The sequence below is a fragment of the Oncorhynchus gorbuscha genome, linkage group LG01, assembly GCF_021184085.1.
Source record: "Oncorhynchus gorbuscha isolate QuinsamMale2020 ecotype Even-year linkage group LG01, OgorEven_v1.0, whole genome shotgun sequence".
Lineage (NCBI taxonomy): Eukaryota > Metazoa > Chordata > Actinopteri > Salmoniformes > Salmonidae > Oncorhynchus > Oncorhynchus gorbuscha.
This window is the reverse complement of record NC_060173.1, coordinates 33,567,689-33,589,379: the sequence shown is the minus strand read 5'-3', so window position 1 is coordinate 33,589,379 and position 21,691 is coordinate 33,567,689. Positions and strand designations below refer to the sequence as shown.

Here is a 21,691-nt window from a genome sequence, read left to right as displayed (position 1 = left end):
CTGCTTGGCTAAATAGGGCAACTACTATCACTGAGAAACGTGTTAACCCGGTGTTTAGAGTAAACAATGTTTTGACTGCATGTTAGTTTCTCCTTTGCAACTTGTGTGTCCCATTAAAAGCTGGTGCATGCATAATGTAGCCTATGCCAAACAAATAAATAACTTATAGGCTACACAGTTATTATTATAGGATGTATAGGGTTATCTATAGCCAACTCGCTCTGGTCTTCTCCAAACCAGTATGAGACCTGGCTCATCGACTGTCCGCCATGCACGGCATTTCCGAAGGGAAATTCCTACACCTGTCCCGTGTGGGGATTTTTTGCTGCAAAGGTAAATCAACATGTGACAGACAGGTCCAAGGCGCAGGCGTCTTGGTGCCGTGGGCGGGCCGCCTGTTAATAACCCAGTCAGGTGTATAGAAAGAATCATATATTTTGTGCTGTGGACTACATGGATAACGAATTATTTATTTCAGACAAAGTACGGGTGCGCTTTGGATAACTTTCCCTAGGTGGCAATTGTGCGGCTCATTCACAATGAGTTTGAATCGATTTTTAAGCAATGACCAGGTAATAACTATTTTTTTCAATTAGTGCAAGTACATTGATGTGTAGTCTAACCCTATGTACATTGTAGGTATAGCTATAAAAGCCCCATTGAAAAATCTCACAGAGCTACAATGGAGTTAGCTATAATAAACCCAGGCTCATTCTGTTTTAGGGCTATTTCAGCACACTGTTGAATTGATTCTGCATTGTTTTCTTTATGTAGATCAATGGTCTCTCGACTGTGTACCTGGTATCTCTGTCTATAAGGTAAGCAAAACTGACTTCCCACACCCATAGGCTATCTGTGACACATGGATGTGAAGTGTTGCATGTCAGCTAAGATTTGAGAACGTTTAGGTCTAAGTGTTAGTGTTTCTAAATGTAACTGTTCTGTGTTGTGCAAATAGTCTTACCTACGCTATGCGTTTTCAAATCAAACCCATTTATAGCAGGCTAGTCCAGAAAATATTTGAGTTTGTTTTGGTTGTTGATAAAAATGTAGACTAGTAAATTAAACAGCCGAGAAGTTGACGTCACACACGTGTCATCTCATAATAACATGGTTGGCATCCAGTCATTTGATCTTTTATTTCTGCAGTGTTGCCAGTCAGACCAATTGAGCAACTTGACATGCATGTGACGAAAGTAATTTATCATAACTTATCATAACTCAATATATAAAGCGCTGTGTTTTCCATGCCTAACTCTAGCTCTTTACAGCACTACTATGCTGTCTTTTAATCCTACATAGTAGATGAGGAGTTTGTTGTTTAGCTGCAAAGAACCGCTTGATGTGTTTTGTTTATTTAGGGTCAATCTTGATATGTGTCATTTTGGAAACAACTTTGTTATTTTTCTCTACGTATTATATTTCAAGGGTTTCATTCCAAAATGCTATATATCCATTTTCAGAAATGTTGGCCAATTAGCTTTTATTGTTTAAAGAACTTATGAAATAGATTGGTGTGTGTTTTCACTATCAAATCATGGCATGGGGTTGTTAAATCTGTCACTTGATGGTTTCATTTTAGAGAGACAGATAATCACGTTTTTGTTAAATGCCTCACTCAGAGAAACAAGTTGTACTGCTAGCCCACTGGGCACACACTGGTTGAATCAACGTTGTTTCCCACATAATTTCAATGAAATCTCAGAGAGGTGAATCAGAATCAGAGAGGTGCGGGGGCTGCTTTAATTGACATACACGGCGCCCGGGGACCAGCTGTTGTTCAGGGTTAACTGCCTTGCTCAAGGGCAGAACTGCAGTTTTTTCCACATTGTCACCTCTGGGATTTGAACCAGCAACCTTTCAGTTACTAGCCCACCAATATATACCGCTAGGCTACCTGTCTCCCCATATATAGAGGTGGATATAGTGCTTTAGAAAGAAAATCTTAATTTGAATGCATGTAGCCTACATCTGAATGCAGAGGTCTTGATCAGTGAGTGATTCTTGAGTTGTAAGCTTCCAGTTGATCAGGACACGGCCCCACGCCCACCCAAGCCCCTGCCTCCCATTTCAGCACCCAGTCCACTTGGACAGCTCCCCCCTTTTACTACATACCCTCAACCAAGCAGCCTCCACAGTGTGTGTGTCTAGGTCAGGCATATATTACCTGCTAGTTATTCTGATGGTTTATAGGACATGGTGTAGGCCTACATTACATTTTATTATTTGATATTCCTTAATTTAATTATATTAGCCTGGTTGCCATCTCTATTCAGCTATTATGTTGTCAGGAGTGGCAAGGAGTGGAATGTTAGCTAAAAAATACTTGTACCCAGACTAGCATACAATGTCTTTCTGTTGTAATTTGATTGTATTTATTTTCCAACACAACCTTTGTGAACATTCAGAATGACATGATTGACTGTTATTTAATGGTGCTATAATTGTGTACTATCAGTATTTAGGTATTTTACTTTTTATTTCCAGTTTGATTGGGAGTTTTTCAGTGCTGATGGTTTCCATTGTAAAGAGGAGCCACCTACAAGAACAGGTGGGTGGATGAGAGGAAGAGTATCTTTGACTGTGTGTGTGCGTGCGTGCCTGTACCTTTCTGTGATTGTGAGTTTGATATAATTATTTCCAAGGCTGTCTCTTAGCAAAATACAGTATGTGTTTACCAGGGTCACTCTCATTAGGATGTAACTACATAAACATTACATATACAGATGTATGATCTTAATTTGATCACCCAGTTGCAGGAGAAATTTCCTACAATCCAGGGAATGTAGAACTTGTAGTGTATTTGAGGTTTAAAAAGGCTTCTGAAGTTTGTAATTTCCACTTTGACATTTCAGACTTGATGTCAACAACGCAGCCACTGCCAGCTAGCCTACTTCAGCAGTACTGTATCATTTTTAATAATTTTAGTCAATAAGATTCTTGCTACGTAAGCTTAACTTTCTGAACATTCGAGACGTGTAGTCCACTTGTCATTCCAATCTCCTTGCATTAGCGTAGCCTCTTCTGTAGCCTGTCAACTATGTGTCTGTCTATCCCTGTTCTCTCCTCTCTGCACAGACCATACAAACGCTCCACACCGCGTGGCCGCTGCCACCCTAATCTGGTGGTCCCAGCGCGCACGACCCACGTGGAGTTCCAGGTCTCCGGTAGCCTCTGGAACTGCCGATCTGCAGCCAACAAGGCAGAGTTCATCTCAGCCTATGCCTCCCTCCAGTCCCTCGACTTCTTGGCACTGACAGAAACATGGATCACCACAGATAACACTGCTACTCCTACTGCTCTCTCTTCGTCCGCCCACGTGTTCTCGCACACCCCGAGAGCTTCTGGTCAGCGGGGTGGTGGCATAGCGGGGTGGTGGTGGCATAGGGATCCTTATCTCTCCCATGTGGTCATTCTCTCTTTCTCCCCTTACCCATCTGTCTATCGCCTCCTTTGAATTTCATGCTGTCACAGTTACCAGCCCTTTCAAGCTTAACATCCTTATCATTTATCGCCCTCCAGGTCCCCTCGGAGAGTTCATCAATGAGCTTGATGCCTTGATAAGCTCCTTTCCTGAGGACGGCTCACCTCTCACAGTTCTGGGCGACTTTAACCTCCCCACGTCTACCTTTGACTCATTCCTCTCTGCCTCCTTCTTTCCACTCCTCTCCTCTTTTGACCTCACCCTCTCACCTTCCCCCTACTCACAAGGCAGGCAATACGCTCGACCTCATCTTTACTAGATGCTGTTCTTCCACTAACCTCATTGCAACTCCCCTCCAAGTCTCCGACCACTACCTTGTATCCTTTTCCCTCTCGCTCTCATCCAACACTTCCCACACTGCCCCTACTCGGATGGTATCGCGCCGTCCCAACCTTCGCTCTCTCTCCCCGCTACTCTCTCCTCTTCCATCCTATCATCTCTTCCCTCTGCTCAAACCTTCTCCAACCTATCTCCTGATTCTGCCTCCTCAACCCTCCTCTCCTCCCTTTCTGCATCCTTTGACTCTCTATGTCCCCTATCTTCCAGGCCGGCTCGGTCCTCCCCTCCCGCTCCGTGGCTTGACGACTCAATGCGAGCTCACAGAACAGGGCTCCGGAAGGCCGAGCGGAAATGGAGGAAAACTCGCCTCCCTGCGGACCTGGCATCCTTTCACTCCCTCCTCTCTACATTTTCCTCCTCTGTCTCTGCTGCTAAAGCCACTATCTACCACTCTAAATTCCAAGCATCTGCCTCTAACCCTAGGAAGCTCTTTGCCACATTCTCCTCCCTCCTGAATCCTCCTCCCCCCCCCTCCTCCCTCTCTACAGATGACTTCGTCAACCATTTTGAAAAGAAGATCGACGACATCCGATCCTCGTTTGCTAAGTCAAACAACACCGCTGGTTCTGCTCACACTGCCCTACCCTGTGCTCTGACCTCTTTCCCCCTCTCTCTCCAGATGAAATCTCGCGTCTTGTGACGGCCGGCCGCCCAACAACCTGCCCGCTCGACCCTATCCCCTCCTCTCTTCTCCAGACCATTTCCGGAGACCTTCTCCCTTACCTCACCTCGCTCATCAACTTATCCCTGACCGCTGGCTACGTCCCTTCCGTCTTCAAGAGAGCGAGAGTTGCACCCCTTCTGAAAAAACCTACACTCGATCCCTCCGATGTCAACAACTACAGACCAGTATCCCTTCTTTCTTTTCTCTCCAAAACTCTTGAACGTGCCGTCCTTGGTCAGCTCTCCCGCTATCTCTCTCAGAATGACCTTCTTGATCCAAATCAGTCAGGTTTCAAGACTAGTCATTCAACTGAGACTGCTCTTCTCTGTATCACAGAGGCGCTCCGCACCGCTAAAGCTAACTCTCTCTCCTCTGCTCTCATCCTTCTAGACCTATCGGCTGCCTTCGATACTGTGAACCATCAGATCCTCCTCTCCACCCTCTCCGAGTTGGGCATCTCCGGCGCGGCCCACGCTTGGATTGCGTCCTACCTGACAGGTCGCTCCTACCAGGTGGCGTGGCGAGAATCTGTCTCCTCACCACGCGCTCTCACCACTGGTGTCCCCCAGGGCTCTGTTCTAGGCCCTCTCCTATTCTCGCTATACACCAAGTCACTTGGCTCTGTCATAACCTCACATGGTCTCTCCTATCATTGCTATGCAGACGACACACAATTAATCTTCTCCTTTCCCCCTTCTGATGACCAGGTGGAGAATCGCATCTCTGCATGTCTGGCAGACATATCAGTGTGGATGACGGATCACCACCTCAAGCTGAACTTCGGCAAGACGGAGCTGCTCTTCCTCCCGGGGAAGGACTGCCCGTTCCATGATCTCGCCATCACGGTTGACAACTCCATTGTGTCCTCCTCCCAGAGCGCTAAGAACCTTGGCGTGATCCTGGACAACAAACTGTCGTTCTCAACTAACATCAAGGCGGTGGCCCGTTCCTGTAGGTTCATGCTCTACAACATCCGCAGAGTACGACCCTGCCTCACACAGGAAGCGGCGCAGGTCCTAATCCAGGCACTTGTCATCTCCCGTCTGGATTACTGCAACTCGCTGTTGGCTGGGCTCCCTGCCTGTGCCATTAAACCCCTACAACTCATCCAGAACGCCGCAGCCCGTCTAGTGTTCAACCTTCCCAAGTTCTCTCACGTCACCCCGCTCCTCCGCTCTCTCCACTGGCTTCCAGTTGAAGCTCGCATCCGCTACAAGACCATGGTGCTTGCCTACGGAGCTGTGAGGGGAACGGCACCTCAGTACCTCCAGGCTCTGATCAGGCCCTACACCCAAATAAGGGCACTGCGTTCATCCACCTCTGGCCTGCTCGCCTCCCTACCACTGAGGAAGTACAGTTCCCGCTCAGCTCAGTCAAAACTGTTCGCTGCTCTGGCTCCCCAATGGTGGAACAAACTCCCTCACGACGCCAGGACAGCGGAGTCAATCACCACCTTCCGGAGACACCTGAAACCCCACCTCTTTAAGGAATACCTAGGATAGGATAAAGTAATCCTTCTCACCCACCCCCCTTAAAATATTTAGATGCACTATTGTAAAGTGGTTGTTCCACTGGATGTCATAAGGTGAATGCACCAATTTGTAAGTCGCTCTGGATAAGAGCGTCTGCTAAATGACTTAAATGTAAATGTAAATGTATGTTCACTTACAAAAAATGTATCAACCTTGACAAAAATCTCCATGAATTATAAGGCACATAATAATTTTATTTTCCTGTTGCTGCAGGATTAATATTCTGCTGTAGCAAACAGGCTCAAATTAAGACCCTACATCTGTAGAATAGTCATGAATTGAGAGCTGACATTATTCCTTACTCTCCTTGTCAGATAGAGGCATGTCTGTTATACATAAAATAATCTTTATCTTCCGAATCGTTGTGGCCTACTGAACATGGTCCAGGCTACTCCCTTGCTGTCTGCCTGTGCCTATACTTCTTCATTGAGTCAGAGCTATAGGACTGCTCTACCTACTCTAGAAAAATTTGTAGAGGCCGTTCTAGTGAGTTCACAGGGGATGGAGAAAGATTCAAAACAAATTTTATTGGTCACATACATGTGTTAGGCAGATATTATTGCAAGTGTAATGAAATGACTGTGCTTCTCGCCCCGAAAGTGCAGTAATATCTAACAAGTGATATCTAACATTTTCACAACATATTCCCAAAATACACGTAAATCTAAGTAAGAAATTGATTAAGAATATATACAGTTGGCTCCAAAATTACTGGCACCCCTGATTGGCAATGCACACACAATACTTAAGAAAATATTAACAATATTAATTATAGGGATAAACTCAAAATACCAACATGTGAGAAATACTGTACTTTATTAATGTGCCAATGGAAACCACCAAATCATACAATTATTTAATACAAAATACATTTCACCAAAATCAAGGTTTCATAATTATTGGCACTCCTCATTTAGTATTTAGTGCAACCATCTCAAAACAAATCAAATGTATTTGTCACATACACATGGTTAGCAGATGTTAATGTGAGTGTAGCGAAATGCTTGTGCTTCTAATTCCGACAATGCAGTAATAACCAACGAGTAATCTAACCTAACAATTCCAAAACTACTACCTTATACACACACAAGTGTAAAGGGATGAAGAGTATGTACTTAAAGTTATATGAATGAGTGATGGTACAGAACGGCATAGGCAAGATGCAGTAGATGGTATCGAGTACAGTATATACATATGAGATGAGTAATGTAGAGTATGTAAACAAAATGGCATAGTTTAAAGTGGCTAGTGATACATGTATTACATAAAGATGCAGTAGATGATATAGAGTACAGTATATACATATACATATGAGATGAGTAATGTAGGGTATGTAAACATTATATTAAGTAGCAAGGATAACAGCATGGAGTCTTTTCCTGTAATGTTTGACAAGGTTAAGGAACACATTGTAACGGTTTTCTAGGTGTGAAGGAGAGTCGGACCAAAATGCAGCGTGTAGATTGCGATCCATGTTTTAATAAACAAACGTAACACGAATCTAAATACAAACACTACAAAAAACAATAAACGTAACGAAAACCGAAACAGCCTATACTTGTGTACACTAACACATAGACAGGAACAAGGACACTAAGGACAATCACCCACGACAAACTCAAAGAATATGGCTGCCTAAATATGGTTCCCAATCAGAGACAACGATAAACACCTGCCTCTGATTGAGAACCACTCCAGACAGCCATAGACTTTGCTAGATCACCCCACATACAAAGACCCATGCCACACCCTGGCCTGACCCAATACATGAAGATAAACACAAAATACTTCGACCAGGGCGTGACAGAACCCCCCCGAACCCCGCGTTCGGGAGTGCGGACTCCCGAACGCGCCTCAAAACAATAGGGAGGGTCCGGGTGGGCGTCTGTCCATAGTGGCCATGGCGGCTCCGGCGCGGGACGTGGACCCCACTCAGTCAATGTCTTAGTCCACTCTCCTCGCGTCCATGGATAGTCCACCCTCGCCGCCGACCATGGCCTCACCCAGAACCCCACTGGACTGAGGAGCAGATCGGGACTGAGGCAGCTCGGGACTGAGGGAAAGCTCGGGAGTGAGAGAAAGCTCGGGAGTGAGAGAAAGCTCGGGAGTGAGAGAAAGCTCGGGAGTGAGAGGAAGCTCAGGAGTGAGAAGAAGCTCAGGAGTGAGAGGAAGCTCAGGAGTGAGAGGAAGCTCAGGCAGGTAGATAGATCTACCAGATCCTGGCTGGCTGGTGGTTTCAGCAGATCCTGGCTGACTGGCAGATCCTGGCTGACTGGCGGATCCTGGCCAACTGACGGATACTGGCCGACTGACGGATCCTGGCCGACTGACGGATCCTGGCCGACTGGCAGATCCTGGCCGACTGGCAGTTCTGACAGATCCCGGCTGACTGGCGGATCTGGAAGAGTCTGGTTGACTGGCGGATCTGGAAGAGTCTGGTTGACTGGCGGATCTGGAAGAGTCTGGTTGACTGGCAGATCTGGAAGAGTCTGGTTGACTGGCAGATCTTGAAGAGTCTGGTTGACTGGCGGATCCTGGCAGACTGAAATATCTGGCTGCTCCATGCTGACTGGCGGCTCTGGCTGCTCCATGTAGGCTGACAGCTCTGGCGGCTTCTTACAGACTAGCAGCTCTGGCGGCTCCGTGCAGACTGGCAGCTCCTTGCAGACTGACAGCTCTGGCAGCTCCTTGCAGACTGGCAGCTCCTTGCTGACTGGCAGCTCCTTGCAGAGTGACAGCTCTGGCAGCTCCTTGCAGACTGACCTCTCTGGCTGCTCCATGCAGACTGACAGCTCTGACTGCTCGATGCAGACTGACAGCTCTGACTGCTCCATGCAGCCTGACAGCTCTGACTGCTCCATGCAGACTGACAGCTCTGACTGCTCCATGCAGACTGGCAGCTCTGGCTGCTCCATGCAGGCTGGCAGGTCTGGCTGCGCTGAACAGACGGGAGACTCCGGCAACGCAAGAAAGGAGAAAGGCTCCGACAGCGCTGGAGAGGCGGGCGGCTCCGACAGCGCAGGAGAGGCGAGGCGCACTGTAGGCCTGATGCGTGGTGCTGGCACTGGTGGTACTGAACCGAGGACACACACAGGAAGCCTGGTGCGGGGAGCTGCTACCGGAGGGCTGGGAGGTGGAGGTGGTACTGGATAGACCGGACCGTGCAGGCGCACTGGAGCTCTTGAGCACCGAGCCTGCCCAACCTTACCTGGTTGAATAATCTCGGTCGCCCTGCCAGTGTGGCGAGGTGGAATAGCCCGCACTGGGCTATGCAGGTGAACCGGAGACACTGAGCGCAAGGCTGGTGCCATGTAAGCCGGCCCAAGGAGACGCACTGGGGACCAGATGCGTAGAGCCGGCTTCATGGCATTTGGCTCGACGCTCGATCGAGCTGGAATATACCGCACCGGGCTATGCACCCGCACTGGGGACACCGTGCGCACCACTGCATAACACGGTGCCTGCCCGGTCTCTCTAGCCCCCCGGTAACCACAGGAAGTTAGCGTAGGTCTCCTACCTAGCATAGCCCTACTCCCTGTGAGCCTCCCCCCAAGAAATTTTTGGGGCTGACTCTCGGGCTTCCATCCGCTACGCCGTGCTGCCTCCTCATACCTGCGCCTCTCAGCTTTTCCGTCTCCAGTTCTTCCTTGGGGCGGCGATATTCTCCAGGCTGAGCCCAGGGTCCTTTACCGTCCAGTTCGTCCTCCCATGTCCATTTCTCCAGGTGGTGCAGCCTCTCCCACTGCAGCTGCTGCTGCTCCTGCTGCTGCTGCCTCTGTTGCCTCTCCTGTGGCTCCTGCCTGTTGACACGCTGCTTGGTCCGGGTGTGGTGGGTAAACACAAAATACTTCGACCAGGGCGTGACACACATTTGGAGGGGTTTTGGACCATTCCTCTATGCAGATCCTTTCAATATCCTTCACATTCTTGGGTTTGCGCTTATCAACTGCCCTCTTCAACTCAGTCCACAGGTTTTCCATTGGATTGAGGTCCAGCGACTGAGATGGCCATGGCAGAACATTGATTTTGTTGTTACAGAACCATTTCTGTGTGGATCTTGAGGCATGTTTTGGGTCATTGTATTGTTGGAAAGTCCACATACGGCCAAGTCCCAGCCTTCTGGCAGAGGCAACCAGATTGTCAGCCATAATTACCTGGTACTTGGTGGAATTCATTATGCCATCAATCGTAACCAGTGCCTCTGGACCTCTGGAATTAAAACAGCCCCAAAACATCACTGACCCACCACCATATTTCACCATGGGTATGAGGTGCCTCTCCTTGTATGCATCTCTGTTTTGACGCCAAACATGCTGATGCTGTATCTGACCTAAACGTAAAATTTTGGTCTCATCTGACCAGAGCACCTTCCAATCATAATTTAAATGACATTTGGCAAACTCCAAGCGTTTGCGTCTGTGTCTTGGGGTCATTAAGGGCTTTCATCTGGCAACCCTTCTAAAGAGCCTGTGGTTGTGGAGGTGGCGTCTGATGGTGCTTTTTTAAACCTGGTGACCTCAAGATGCCACCAAGGCCTGCAATTCTTTCACAGGGATTCTGGGTTTTTGTTGCTTCTCTCACAATCCTCCTCCCTATCCTGGGGGGCAAAATGCATTTGCGTCCTCTACCCGTGTGGTTTTCAACTGTTCCATATGTTTAGATTTTTTAAATAATTGCCCTGACAGTAGTCAGTGGTATATTCAATCATTTGTGGATCTTCTTGTAGCCATTACCAGATTTATGAAGGTCTACGACCATCTGTCTCTTTTGAACTGCCAGTTCTTTTGTTTTCTTCATGGTGTTGGATGACAAAAGGACATGTATGTATGTTACCTCATTTTTATACACTAGTGAAAAAGGAAGTGATATAACGGCTCAAAATAGTTCCTTAACACTTAGATAACTTAAATAAGTGGAATTTAATTCCTGGTTTAATTTTGGTAGATGTTATTTACAGTAATATTTAAGGGTGCCATTAATTGTGAAACCTTGATTTGGAAGACATTGATTTTTTAAATTAAATCAATCAATTATTTTGTTGGGTTCCATTGAAACATTAATAAAGTACAGTATTTTTCACATGTTGGTATTTTGAGTTTGTCTCTATAATTATATTGTTTATATTTGTTTAAGTATTGTTTGTGCATTGCCAGTCAGGGGTGCCAGTCATTTTGGAGCCCACTGTATTGTTTTTTTTTTTTTTTTTTTATTTTTTTTACCTCTAGTGGTTCTGTAGCTCAGTTGGTAGAGCATGGCGCTTGTAACGCCAGGGTAGTGGGTTCGATTCCCGGGACCACCCATACGTAGAATGTATGCACACATGACTGTAAGTCGCTTTGGATAAAAGCGTCTGCTAAATGGCATATTATTATTTTTATCATTATTATTTAACCAGGCATGTCAGTTAAGAACATATTCTTATTTTCAACGACGGCCTGGGAACAGTGGGTTAACTGCCTGTTCAGGGGCAGAACGACAGATTTGTACCTTGTCAGCTCGGGGGGTTTGAACTCGCAACCTTCCGGTTACTAGTCCAACGCTCTAACCACTAGACTACGCTGCCGCCCCAATACACATACAGTGCCTTGCGAAAGTATTCGGCCCCCTTGAACTATGCGACCTTTTGCCAAACATAAAGATGTAAAACTGTATTTTTTTGTGAAGAATCAACAACAAGTGGGACACAATCATGAAGTGGAACGACATTTATTGGATATTTGAAACTTTTTTTAACAAATCAATAATTGAAAAATTGGGCGTGCAAAATTATTCAGCCCCTTTACGTTCAGTGCAGCAAACTCTCTCCAGAAGTTCAATGAGGATCTCTGAATGATCCAATGTTGACCTAAATGACTAATAATGATAAATACAATCCACCTGTGTGTAATCAAGTCTCCGTATAAATGCACCTGCACTGTGATAGTCTCAGAGGTCCGTTAAAAGCGCAGAGAGCATCATGAAGAACAAGGAACACACCAGGCAGGTCCGAGATACTGTTGTGAAGAAGTTTAAAGTCGGATTTGGACACAAAAATATTTCCCAAGCTTTAAACATCCCAAGGAGCACTGTGCAAGCGATAATATTGAAATGGAAGGAGTATCAGACCACTGCAAATCTACCAAGACCTGGCCGTCCCTCTAAACTTTCAGCTCATACAAGGAGAAGACTGATCAGAGATGCAGCCAAGAGGCCCATGATCACTCTGGATGAACTGCAGAGATCTACAGCTGAGGTGGGACACTCTGTCCATAGGACAACAATCAGTTGTATATTGCACAAATCTGGCCTTTATGGAAGAGTGGCAAGAAGAAAGCCATTTCTTAAAGATATCCATAAAAAGTGTCGTTTAAAGTTTGCCACAAGCCACCTGGGAGACACACCAAACATGTGGAAGAAGGTGCTCTGGTCAGATGAAACTAAAATTGAACTTTTTGGCAACAATGCAAAACGTTATGTTTGGCATAAAAGCAACACAGCTCATCACCCTGAACACATCATCCCCACTGTCAAACATGGTGGTGGCAGCATCATGGTTTGGGCCTGCTTTTCTTCAGCAGGGACAGGGAAGATGGTTAAAATTGATGGGAAGATGGATGGAGCCAAATACAGGACCATTCTGGAAGAAAACCTGATGGAGTCTGCAAAAGACCTGAGACTGGGACGGATATTTGTCTTCCAACAAGACAATGATCCAAAACATAAAGCAAAATCTACAATGGAATGGTTCAAAAATAAACATATCCAGGTGTTAGAATGGCCAAGTCAAAGTCCAGACCTGAATCCAATCGAGAATCTGTGGAAAGAACTGAAAACTGCTGTTCACAAATGCTCTCCATCCAACCTCACGGAGCTCGAGCTGTTTTGCAAGGAGGAATGGGAAAATATTTCAGTCTCTCGATGTGCAAAACTGATAGAGACATACCCCAAGCGACTTACAGCTGTAATCGCAGCAAAAGGTGGCGCTACAAAGTATTAACTTAAGGGGGCTGAATAATTTTGCACGCCCAATTTTTCAGTTTTTGATTTGTTAAAAAAGTTTGAAATATCCAATAAATGTCGTTCCACTTCATGATTGTGTCCCACTTGTTGTTGATTCTTCACAAAAAAATACAGTTTTATATCTTTATGGTTGAAGCCTGAAATGTGGCAAAAGGTGGCAAAGTTCAAGGGGGCCGAATACTTTCGCAAGGCACTGTATGTGCCAGAGCGGCATTGGACTAAGATACAGTGGAATAGTATAGAGTACAGTATATAAACTCAGAAAAAAAGAAACATCCCTTTTTCAGGACCCTGTCTTTCAAAGATAATTTGTAAAAATCCAAATAACTTCACAGATATTCATTGTAAAGGGTTTAAACACTGTTTTCCATGCTTGTTCAATGCACCATAATCAATTAATAAACATGGTCCTGTGGAACGGACGATAAGACACTAACAGCTTACAGACGGTAGGCAATTAAGGTCACAGTTATGAAAACTTAGGACACTAAATAGGCCTTTCTACTGACTCTGAAAAACACCAAAAGAAAGATGCCCAGTGTCCCTGCTCATCTGGTGAACGTGCCTTAGGCATGCTGCAAGGAGGCATGAGGACTGCAGATGTGGCTTGGGCAATAAATCGCAATGTCTGTACTGTGAGACGCCTAAAACAGCACTACAGGGAGACAGGACGGACAGCTGATCGTCCTCACAGTGACAGACCACGTATAACAATAGCTGCACAGGATCGGTACATCCAAACATCACACCTGCGGGACAGGTACAGGATGGCAACAACAACTGCCCGAGTTACACCAGGAACACACAATCCCTCCATCAGTGCTCAGACTCTCTGCAATAGGCTGAGAGAGGCTGGGCTGAGGGCTTGTAGGCCTGTTGTAAGGCAGGTCCTCTCCAAACATCACCGGCAGCAATGTCGCCTATGGGCACAAACCCGCCGTTGCTGGACCAGACAGGACTGGCAAAAAGTGCTCTTCACTGACGAGTTGTGGTTTTGACTCACCAGTGGTGATGGTTGGATTCGCGTTTATCGTAGAAGGAATGAACATTACACCGAGGCCTCTACTCTGGAGCGGGATCGATTTGGAGGTTGTGGGTCCGTCATGGTCTGGGGCGGTGTGTCACAGCATCATCGGACTGAGCTTGTTGTCATTGCAGGCAATCTCAATGCTGTGTATTACAGGGAAAACATCATCTTCCCTCCTGACATGACCCTCCATTATGACAATGACACCAGCCATACTGCTTGTTCTGTGCGTGATTTCCTGCAAGACAGGAATGTCAGTGTTCTGCCATGGCCAGCGACGAGCCCAGATCTCAATCCCATTAAGCATGTCTGGGACCTGTTGGATCGGAGGGTGAGGGATAGGTTAATTGATCATTAGAAAACACTTTTGCAATTATTTTAGCACAGCTGAAAACTGTTAAAGAAGCAATAAAACTGTCCTTCTTTAGACTAGTTGAGTATCTGGAGCATCAACATGTGTGGGTTCGACTACAGGCTCAAAATGGGCAGAAACAAAGACCTTTATTCTGAAACTCGTCAGTCTATTCTTCTTCTGGGAAATGAAGGCTATTCCATGCGAGAAATTGCCAAGAAACTGAAGATCTCGTACAATGCTGTGTATTACTCCCTTCACAGAACAGCGCAAAGTGGCCCTAACCAGAATAGAAAGAGGAGTGGGAGGCCCCGGTGCACACCTGAGCAAGAAGACAAGTACATTAGAGTGTCTAGTTTAAGAAACAGATGCCTCACAAGTCCTCAACTGGCAGCTTCATTAACTTCTTATGGTATAGGGGACACTTGTGTCCCACTTGGCCAAAAACCAGGGAAAATGCAGTGTGGCAAATTCAAATAAATTGATATAAAAATCAAACTTTCATGAAATCACACATGTAAAGATTCTCAATTAAAGCTACACTCGTTGTGAATCCAGATTTAAAAAAGGCTTTTCAGCGAAAGCATAAGAAGCTATTATCTGATGATAGCACAACAGTAAACAAATAGAGTAGCATATTTCAACCCTGCAGGCGCTACACAAAACGCAGAAATAAAATGTAAAACATGCCTTACCTTTGACAAGCTTCTTTTGTTGGCACTCCAATATGTCCTATAAACATCACAATTGGTCCTTTTGTTCAATTAATTCCATCCATATATATCCAAAATGTCCATTTATTTGGAGCGTTTGATCCAGAAAAAAACAGCTTCCAAAATGCGCAACGTCACTACAAAATGTTTCAAAATGTACCTATAAACTTTGCCAAAATATTTCAAACTACTTTTGTAATACAACTTCAGGTATTGTTCCAGACGTTCTAGACGTCCAACTCTCATAGCTTTTAGCCGTACCCTTATCCTACTCCTCCTCTGGTGATGTAGAGGTGAATCCAGGCCCTGCAGTGCCTAGCTCCACTCCTATTCCCCAGGCGGTCTCATTTGTGGACTTCTGTAACTGCAAAAGCCTTAGTTTCATGCATATTAACATTAGAAGCCTCTTCCCTAATTTGTTTAATTCACTGCTTAAGCACACTCCGCCAACCCAGATGTCCTAGCCGTGTCTGAATCCTGGCTTAGGGAGGCCACCAAAAATCCTGAAATTAACATCCCTATCTACAACATTTTCTGACAGGATAGAACTGCCAAAGGGGGCGGAGTTGCAATCTACTGCAGAGATAGCCTGCAGCGTTCTGTCATACTATCCAGGTCTGTGCCCAAACAATTCAAGCTTCTATTTTAAAAAATCCACCTTTCCAGAAACAAGTCTCTCACCGTTTCCGCTTGCTATAGACCCCCTTCAGCCCACAGCTGTGCCCTGGACACCATATGTGAATTGATTGCCCCCATCTATCTTCAGAGTTCGTACTGTTAGGTGATCTATACTGGGACATGCTCAACACCCCGGCCATCCTACAATCTAAGCTAGATGCCCTCAATCTCACACAAATTATCAAGGAACCTACCATGTACAACCCCAAATCTGTAACCATTGGCACCCTCTTAGATATCATCCTGACCAACCTGCCCTCTAAATACACCTCTGCTGTCTTCAACCAGGATCTCAGCGATCACTGCCTCATTGCATGCGTGCGTAATGGGTCTGTGGTCAAACGATCACCCCTCATCACTGTCATATGCTACCTAAAACACTTTTTTTTTAAACCTTTATTTAACTAGGCAAGTCAGTTAAGAATAAATTCTTATTTTCAATGATGGCCTAGAAACAGTGCCTGTTCAGGGGCAGAACGACAGATTTGTAACTTGTCAGCTCAGGGGTTTGAACTTGCAACCTTCCGGTTACTAGTCCAACACTCTAACCACTAGGCTACCCTGCCGCCCCACTTTAGCGAGCAGGCCTTTCTAAATCGACCTGGCCCGGGTAACCTGGAAGTATATTGACCTCATCCCGTCAGAAGAGGATGCATGGTTGCTCTTCAAAAGTGCTTTCCTCAACATCTTAGATAAGCATGCCTCGTTCAAAAAAATGTAGAACTAAGAACAGATATAGCCTGTGGTTCACTCCTGACTTGACTGCCGTTGACCAGCACAAAAACATCCTGTGGCGTACTGAAGCTGTAACACCAAGGCTATGAATTATATCAAGTTTATTCCTACCTGCGTCAAGCACATTAGACAGATAGATATTCTATGGCTAGAGATGTACAATGTTATTGTCACGTTCTCATAGTTTTGCAAACACACAAATGCCTTTGTCTCTTTAGGTGAATCCCCTGGTCCAGCTGGCTCTAGCTGATCTGTTGGCAACAGTCACCCTGATGTTCACCAGCACAATGAATGAAACACACACCTTCACCCCCAGTGTGTTAATCTGTGAAAAACTACTGCCTCTGTCACTGGTGAGCCAGTCTTCTGTGGCTATTATACTATATGTAGGGATAATGCACTATAATGATCCTAATATTAGAATGAACATTCTGTAAATGCAAAAGAGTTTGTTAAACAGTTTAATTTTGTCCTTATTCCCTCAAATACACTCTATAGCTTTGATGACAAATTTATAAAAAAGCTTGTGTGCGCACCTCTAGACTAAGGAATACATAAGGTATAGATATACATACAATCTGTCTTTGACTGCTTCAGCGTGATCCAATTGTAATACCATTTTTGTGTGTAAATCAGACAGAATTTGTTTTGGTTGAACTGTTCTAAACTGTGTTATGTCATGGAGCATGACATTATGCGATGTCATTTTTAGAGATAGTGTGACGATGCAAAGTTTTACTGCTTGTCCTTTCTATTATAGACCTTTAACTGAAGTGCTCTTGACACTACTGTGTGCCATTTGCTATTATAATAATTTATCTGTGTGTGTGTGTGTGTGTGTGTGTGTGTGTGTGTGTGTGTGTGTGTGTGTGTGTGTGTGTGTGTGTGTGTGTGTGTGTGTGTGTGTGTGTGTGTGTGTGTGTGTGTGTGTGTGTGTGTGTGTGTGTGTGTGTGCGTGCGTGCGCGTGCGCGTGCTCTGTTCCAGATGTTTTACTTTGTGTCGTTCCTCCTGATGGTAGTGTATGCCTGGGAGTCAAAGCATGCAGTCGAGGGATGGAGGGAGGGAACAAGAGAGGAAGAGGTGAGGACCCAAGCATCCACCAAGGGCTCCTACACGCGCATGCACACACGCATGCGCACACACCTCAACTTTGTTTGATTTATTATAAAATCAAGTATCCCTCTCTCCCCCCAGTCCCAGTGTCGACAAAGGATGGGGGTTGTGCCTGTATATGCTTGTGTGTGGTGAGTCAAATGATTTCATTTTCAAATCGAAACATCCCTGCTTTTAACCAAACTGTTCTGTGTAGTGGTTTAAAAGCAACATACAGTATGTCCCTGACTGAGTGAGTGTGATGCCCCTACAGGTTTATACCATTGGTGATGTACTTTGTGTACGTGATGACTTTAGTCCTGGTACCACCCAGCCACATGACGGCAAACAAAGCTGAAGCTAGCACATACTGCAACAGGTGTGTATGTCTCTTTGTGTGCTGCACAGGCCAGGGTTCGTCCTAGTGCATTTGCATAACGCTTATGACACTTTAATGAGAGAAAATGTACATACTCTAGCAAAACATTTCTTATGAGTGTCTCACATCTCTCTGTGATTGTGTGTTCCTCTTAGCTGTATCCTCTTCCTGCATATCTGGAGGGACAACTGCTCAGATATAGTGAGTAAATACCTTGTTCCACGCATGTTGTATCTGTCTGTTCATAAAGGGATTGGACAGCATAATGAATGAGACCTTGTTTGTTTTGTTTTCCAGGAACATATCCATGATATCTTCATACAATGCTTCCTCTTCGTCAGCGTGATACCAGTTTTGGTGTGCTGCACAGTAAGTACCATGAATCTTCACTAGTCTAGCATACAGTACAATAATCACCATAGTTATCTCATAAACATGGGTTAGTTTACAGTAGTTTACAGCCAATAGAATGAAGAATGATGATCATGAAAATTAGGAGCTAAGGTGATGATGATGATGTACCTGTACAGGTGGTTTACTACAAGGTGGGCAGCTGGTATCGCAGGTATGAGGAGGAGGGACTATTTCCTGTGGAGGGAGATGCACGTTCCAGGAAACGGCTGAGGGGTATGTTCTCCACTGCTCGCTACATGATGGTGGTCATCATCTTCTGCTGGACCCCAGGTACACAAATTCATCTCCCCACGCACGCACACATGCACGCACACACACACACACACACACACACACACACACACACACACACACACACACACACACACACACACACACACACACACACACACACACACACACACACACACACACACACACACACACACACACACACACACACACACACACACACACCCTGTATGTGTGTAACTCTGTAACTCCAACCTTAGGACTAATATCATCTATTTTGTCCCGTCCCCAGCTCTTGTTCTGGTTGTCCTGTCTGTGATACCAGACATACCTCAAGTAAATCTCTTCCCCCTGTATGTTATACAGGTCAGTATTTCAACTATCTCACTGATGATTGCAGACATACCCCTTCCAAGATACCATTACCCAGAATGAATTGCCATTTTCCCCTAGAGAGCCTTCTTTAGCTATGTAAAATTAATAATGACACTAAGATAAGCACCCATAATGCTTTATCCTTACCCACTATACTCCACCCTGATTCAGAGGGGTTGGGTTAAATGCGGAAGGCACATTTCAGTTGAATGCATTCAGTTGTGCAACTGACTAGGTGCCCCCTTCCATTTCCATCCTGGTGTCTCTGCAGGCGATGACGTTGTCTCTGCAGGGCTGTCTGAACAGTGTGGTCTATGCCTGGAGACGACCGAACTTCAGAGACGCTGTGTTCGGAGAGAGGATGCCCCTTCTCAGCCAAGACGCCCCTCTGCCCTTCTTTGACGAATCACTGAGGGGGCCGCTTGGACCCTTAACCTCTAACTCCTGACTCTAGAGAAGCTGCTATGCTGCGGGTGGAATTCTACCTCTGGCACAGAAACAGTTTACCCTCCTCAAATACTAACCTTTACCACTGAGGGAAGCAATGTAACACTGACCTCAGATCAGCATCTTGGGATAACTTCATTCTACTACTCCCACTGGGATGGTTGTCCGGAACCAAGACAATGGTGTACTATGGACGTAGGGGTCTATTCAGACTCAGGAGATGTATGCCTTTCCTACACACGTCTTTCCTATGCACTTCTCAGTAGTTGGTATTCAGACTTTCCTTATGCAGGCGTGTAACGGGCTTTGCAGGCGTGGTTTCCTTGTAAATTGATAAATACATTTCATAGAACAGCTGAAAATCCTCCCACTTGCTGGCCAACAGACTTTCTCATCGAGTTTTCATTCAATAAAGTTTTCTGTACATTCAACTTAAACCATCCCTTTAAATACGGTGTACCTTTAATTCGAATTTGGTCGACAGACTCACTAGAATACATAGAGAGAAAAGCTTCAGAGTATTAGAGATCAATGGAAGGAAGCCAACTAAATATATGCATATTTGTTACAGTTTCAGCACCAACTGGTTAAAAAATATTCTGGTAGATTATTTAGGCAAATATTAGGGTTAGGAAGGTATGTATGACATGAACTGGTTTGGCGAGCCTTTCCGCACAAAATATAATATATATATTTTTATTGAACCTTTATTTAACCAGATAGGCCAGTTGAGAACAAGTTCTCATTTACAACTGCGACCTGGCCAAGATAAAGCAAAGCAGTGCGACACAAACAACAACCCAGAGTTACACATGGAATAAACAAACATGCAGTCAATAACACAACAGAAATGAATCAAAAATACAGTGCTTTGATTCATCCTGAAAGTTGCCATATTCAAATTCAATCCATAAAATATTGGAAGGTGAAAAAAGTGTGCAATAGGGGTTGAACAATAGGCTAGTCCGGTAAATCAGCCATAATCCTTACTAATAATTGAACTGTAATGACAACGGTCCAGTCATTGTGAACTGTGCGCCAGGCTCCAGGGTTTACCTGCTATGTGTGGTCTGACTTCCATAATGATTCAAATAGGCTACATGCCCCAAATTATTGTGCAACGTTAGCCTATTGATCCACTACTGGAAGATACTGTTCCCACCTCACCACTGAAGAGACTGGAATAACACCTTTAATCACAGAGTTCACCTGGTATTCTACATAAAATGCTACGTTAAGTGGTATGTCAGAAGACACCATTCGCAATTCAGAATTTTCCTGGACCTCAAAACATGCGGTCTAGAATGTGATTTCTGTAGCACCATTTTTGTTAGTGTTATTTAGAAGAATCTTCAATTTCAGTAAGAAGAGAGAATGAGGTGATTATTTTGATGAGTTGTAGAGCCAGATGGGCCAGAGAACAATATGACATGACAATGACCATCGTTTGATTGATTGATTTGATTAATGGAATATGGTTTATGAAGCGCTTCCTTATGGTGTTGGGGATTTCACTCTTTCCAGTAGATAGCTAGAGCAACTGTCAGTGAGTGTGTACAATATAGCAAGCAATATAGCTAGTAACCATAGCAAGCAATATAGCTAGTAACCATAGCAAGCAATATAGCTAGTAACCATAGCAAGCAATATAGCTAGTAACCATAGCAAGCTATCATTTGTACACATTCAGTGTTTGTTTTTTTATCAGGTTATATAGTATCACCCTTTGAACAAAATTAATTCAAATCAGAAGTATCATTTTTATTCAGTCATTTGACATGTGTATAGACTAAAGACGAAAAAGCACTCAAGGACTAAATGTACTGTACTTTAGCATGTAGATGTTCTTTGGTAGGCATTCAAATCACAGGATAACATTTCCCTTGTATATTTATGTTGTTATGATGTTTTATTTGTGCAATAAATGGCCTCTTACCCAGTCCCATTTTAACTGACATTCTCCTACTCTCATTTATTGTAAACTCAGAACAAAATGGTTTAATCCTATGGTGACCTTGTATCATAATGACTTCAGACTTGTTTCATGATGGTCACCTGTTGTAATGCATAGTTCAGATAAAATATAAACTTGTACTCAGTCATTATGTGTGTCACTGGCTGGGAGTGCTGAGTCAACTGGTGACAGAGATGAGTGATGTGTTTTCTGCTGTGTCATGCCCAGTCACTTGTGACTATAAACGTTAAAGTGTGTGATGAAAGATATGACAG

General features: G+C 44.8%; 1 protein-coding gene across 2 annotated transcripts; it reads left to right on the top strand.

The window, feature by feature from the left end:
• The first annotated feature begins 240 nt into the window (after positions 1-240).
• Positions 241-21,417, top strand: LOC124036332 (transmembrane protein 116-like). 2 transcript variants are annotated; one of them, XM_046350782.1, is made up of 13 exons: positions 241-333; positions 479-572; positions 775-818; positions 2,488-2,551; positions 16,742-16,876; positions 17,509-17,604; positions 17,719-17,768; positions 17,891-17,995; positions 18,151-18,196; positions 18,293-18,364; positions 18,526-18,679; positions 18,933-19,006; positions 19,287-21,417. In XM_046350782.1, exons 1-13 carry the CDS (start codon positions 242-244, stop codon positions 19,461-19,463), a joined length of 1,203 nt encoding a protein of 400 aa, XP_046206738.1. In that variant the 5' UTR covers position 241; the 3' UTR covers positions 19,464-21,417. The 2 variants fall into 2 exon arrangements, with proteins under 2 accessions (XP_046206738.1, XP_046206747.1); XM_046350791.1 differs by lacking the exon at positions 241-333 and having other exon boundaries at positions 396-572.
• Positions 21,418-21,691: the final 274 nt, after the last annotated feature.

What these genes read in the sequence shown, in the direction of transcription:
- LOC124036332 (XM_046350782.1), top strand. Translation starts at nt 242, where the DNA reads ATGAGACCTGGCTCATCGACTGTCCGCCATGCACGGCATTTCCGAAGG. An exon ending in GCTAGCACATACTGCAACAG is followed by an intron (nt 17,996 to 18,150) that starts GTGTGTATGTCT and finishes TGTTCCTCTTAG; the next exon opens with CTGTATCCTCTTCCTGCATA. An exon ending in GGGACAACTGCTCAGATATA is followed by an intron (nt 18,197 to 18,292) that starts GTGAGTAAATAC and finishes TTTGTTTTCCAG; the next exon opens with GAACATATCCATGATATCTT.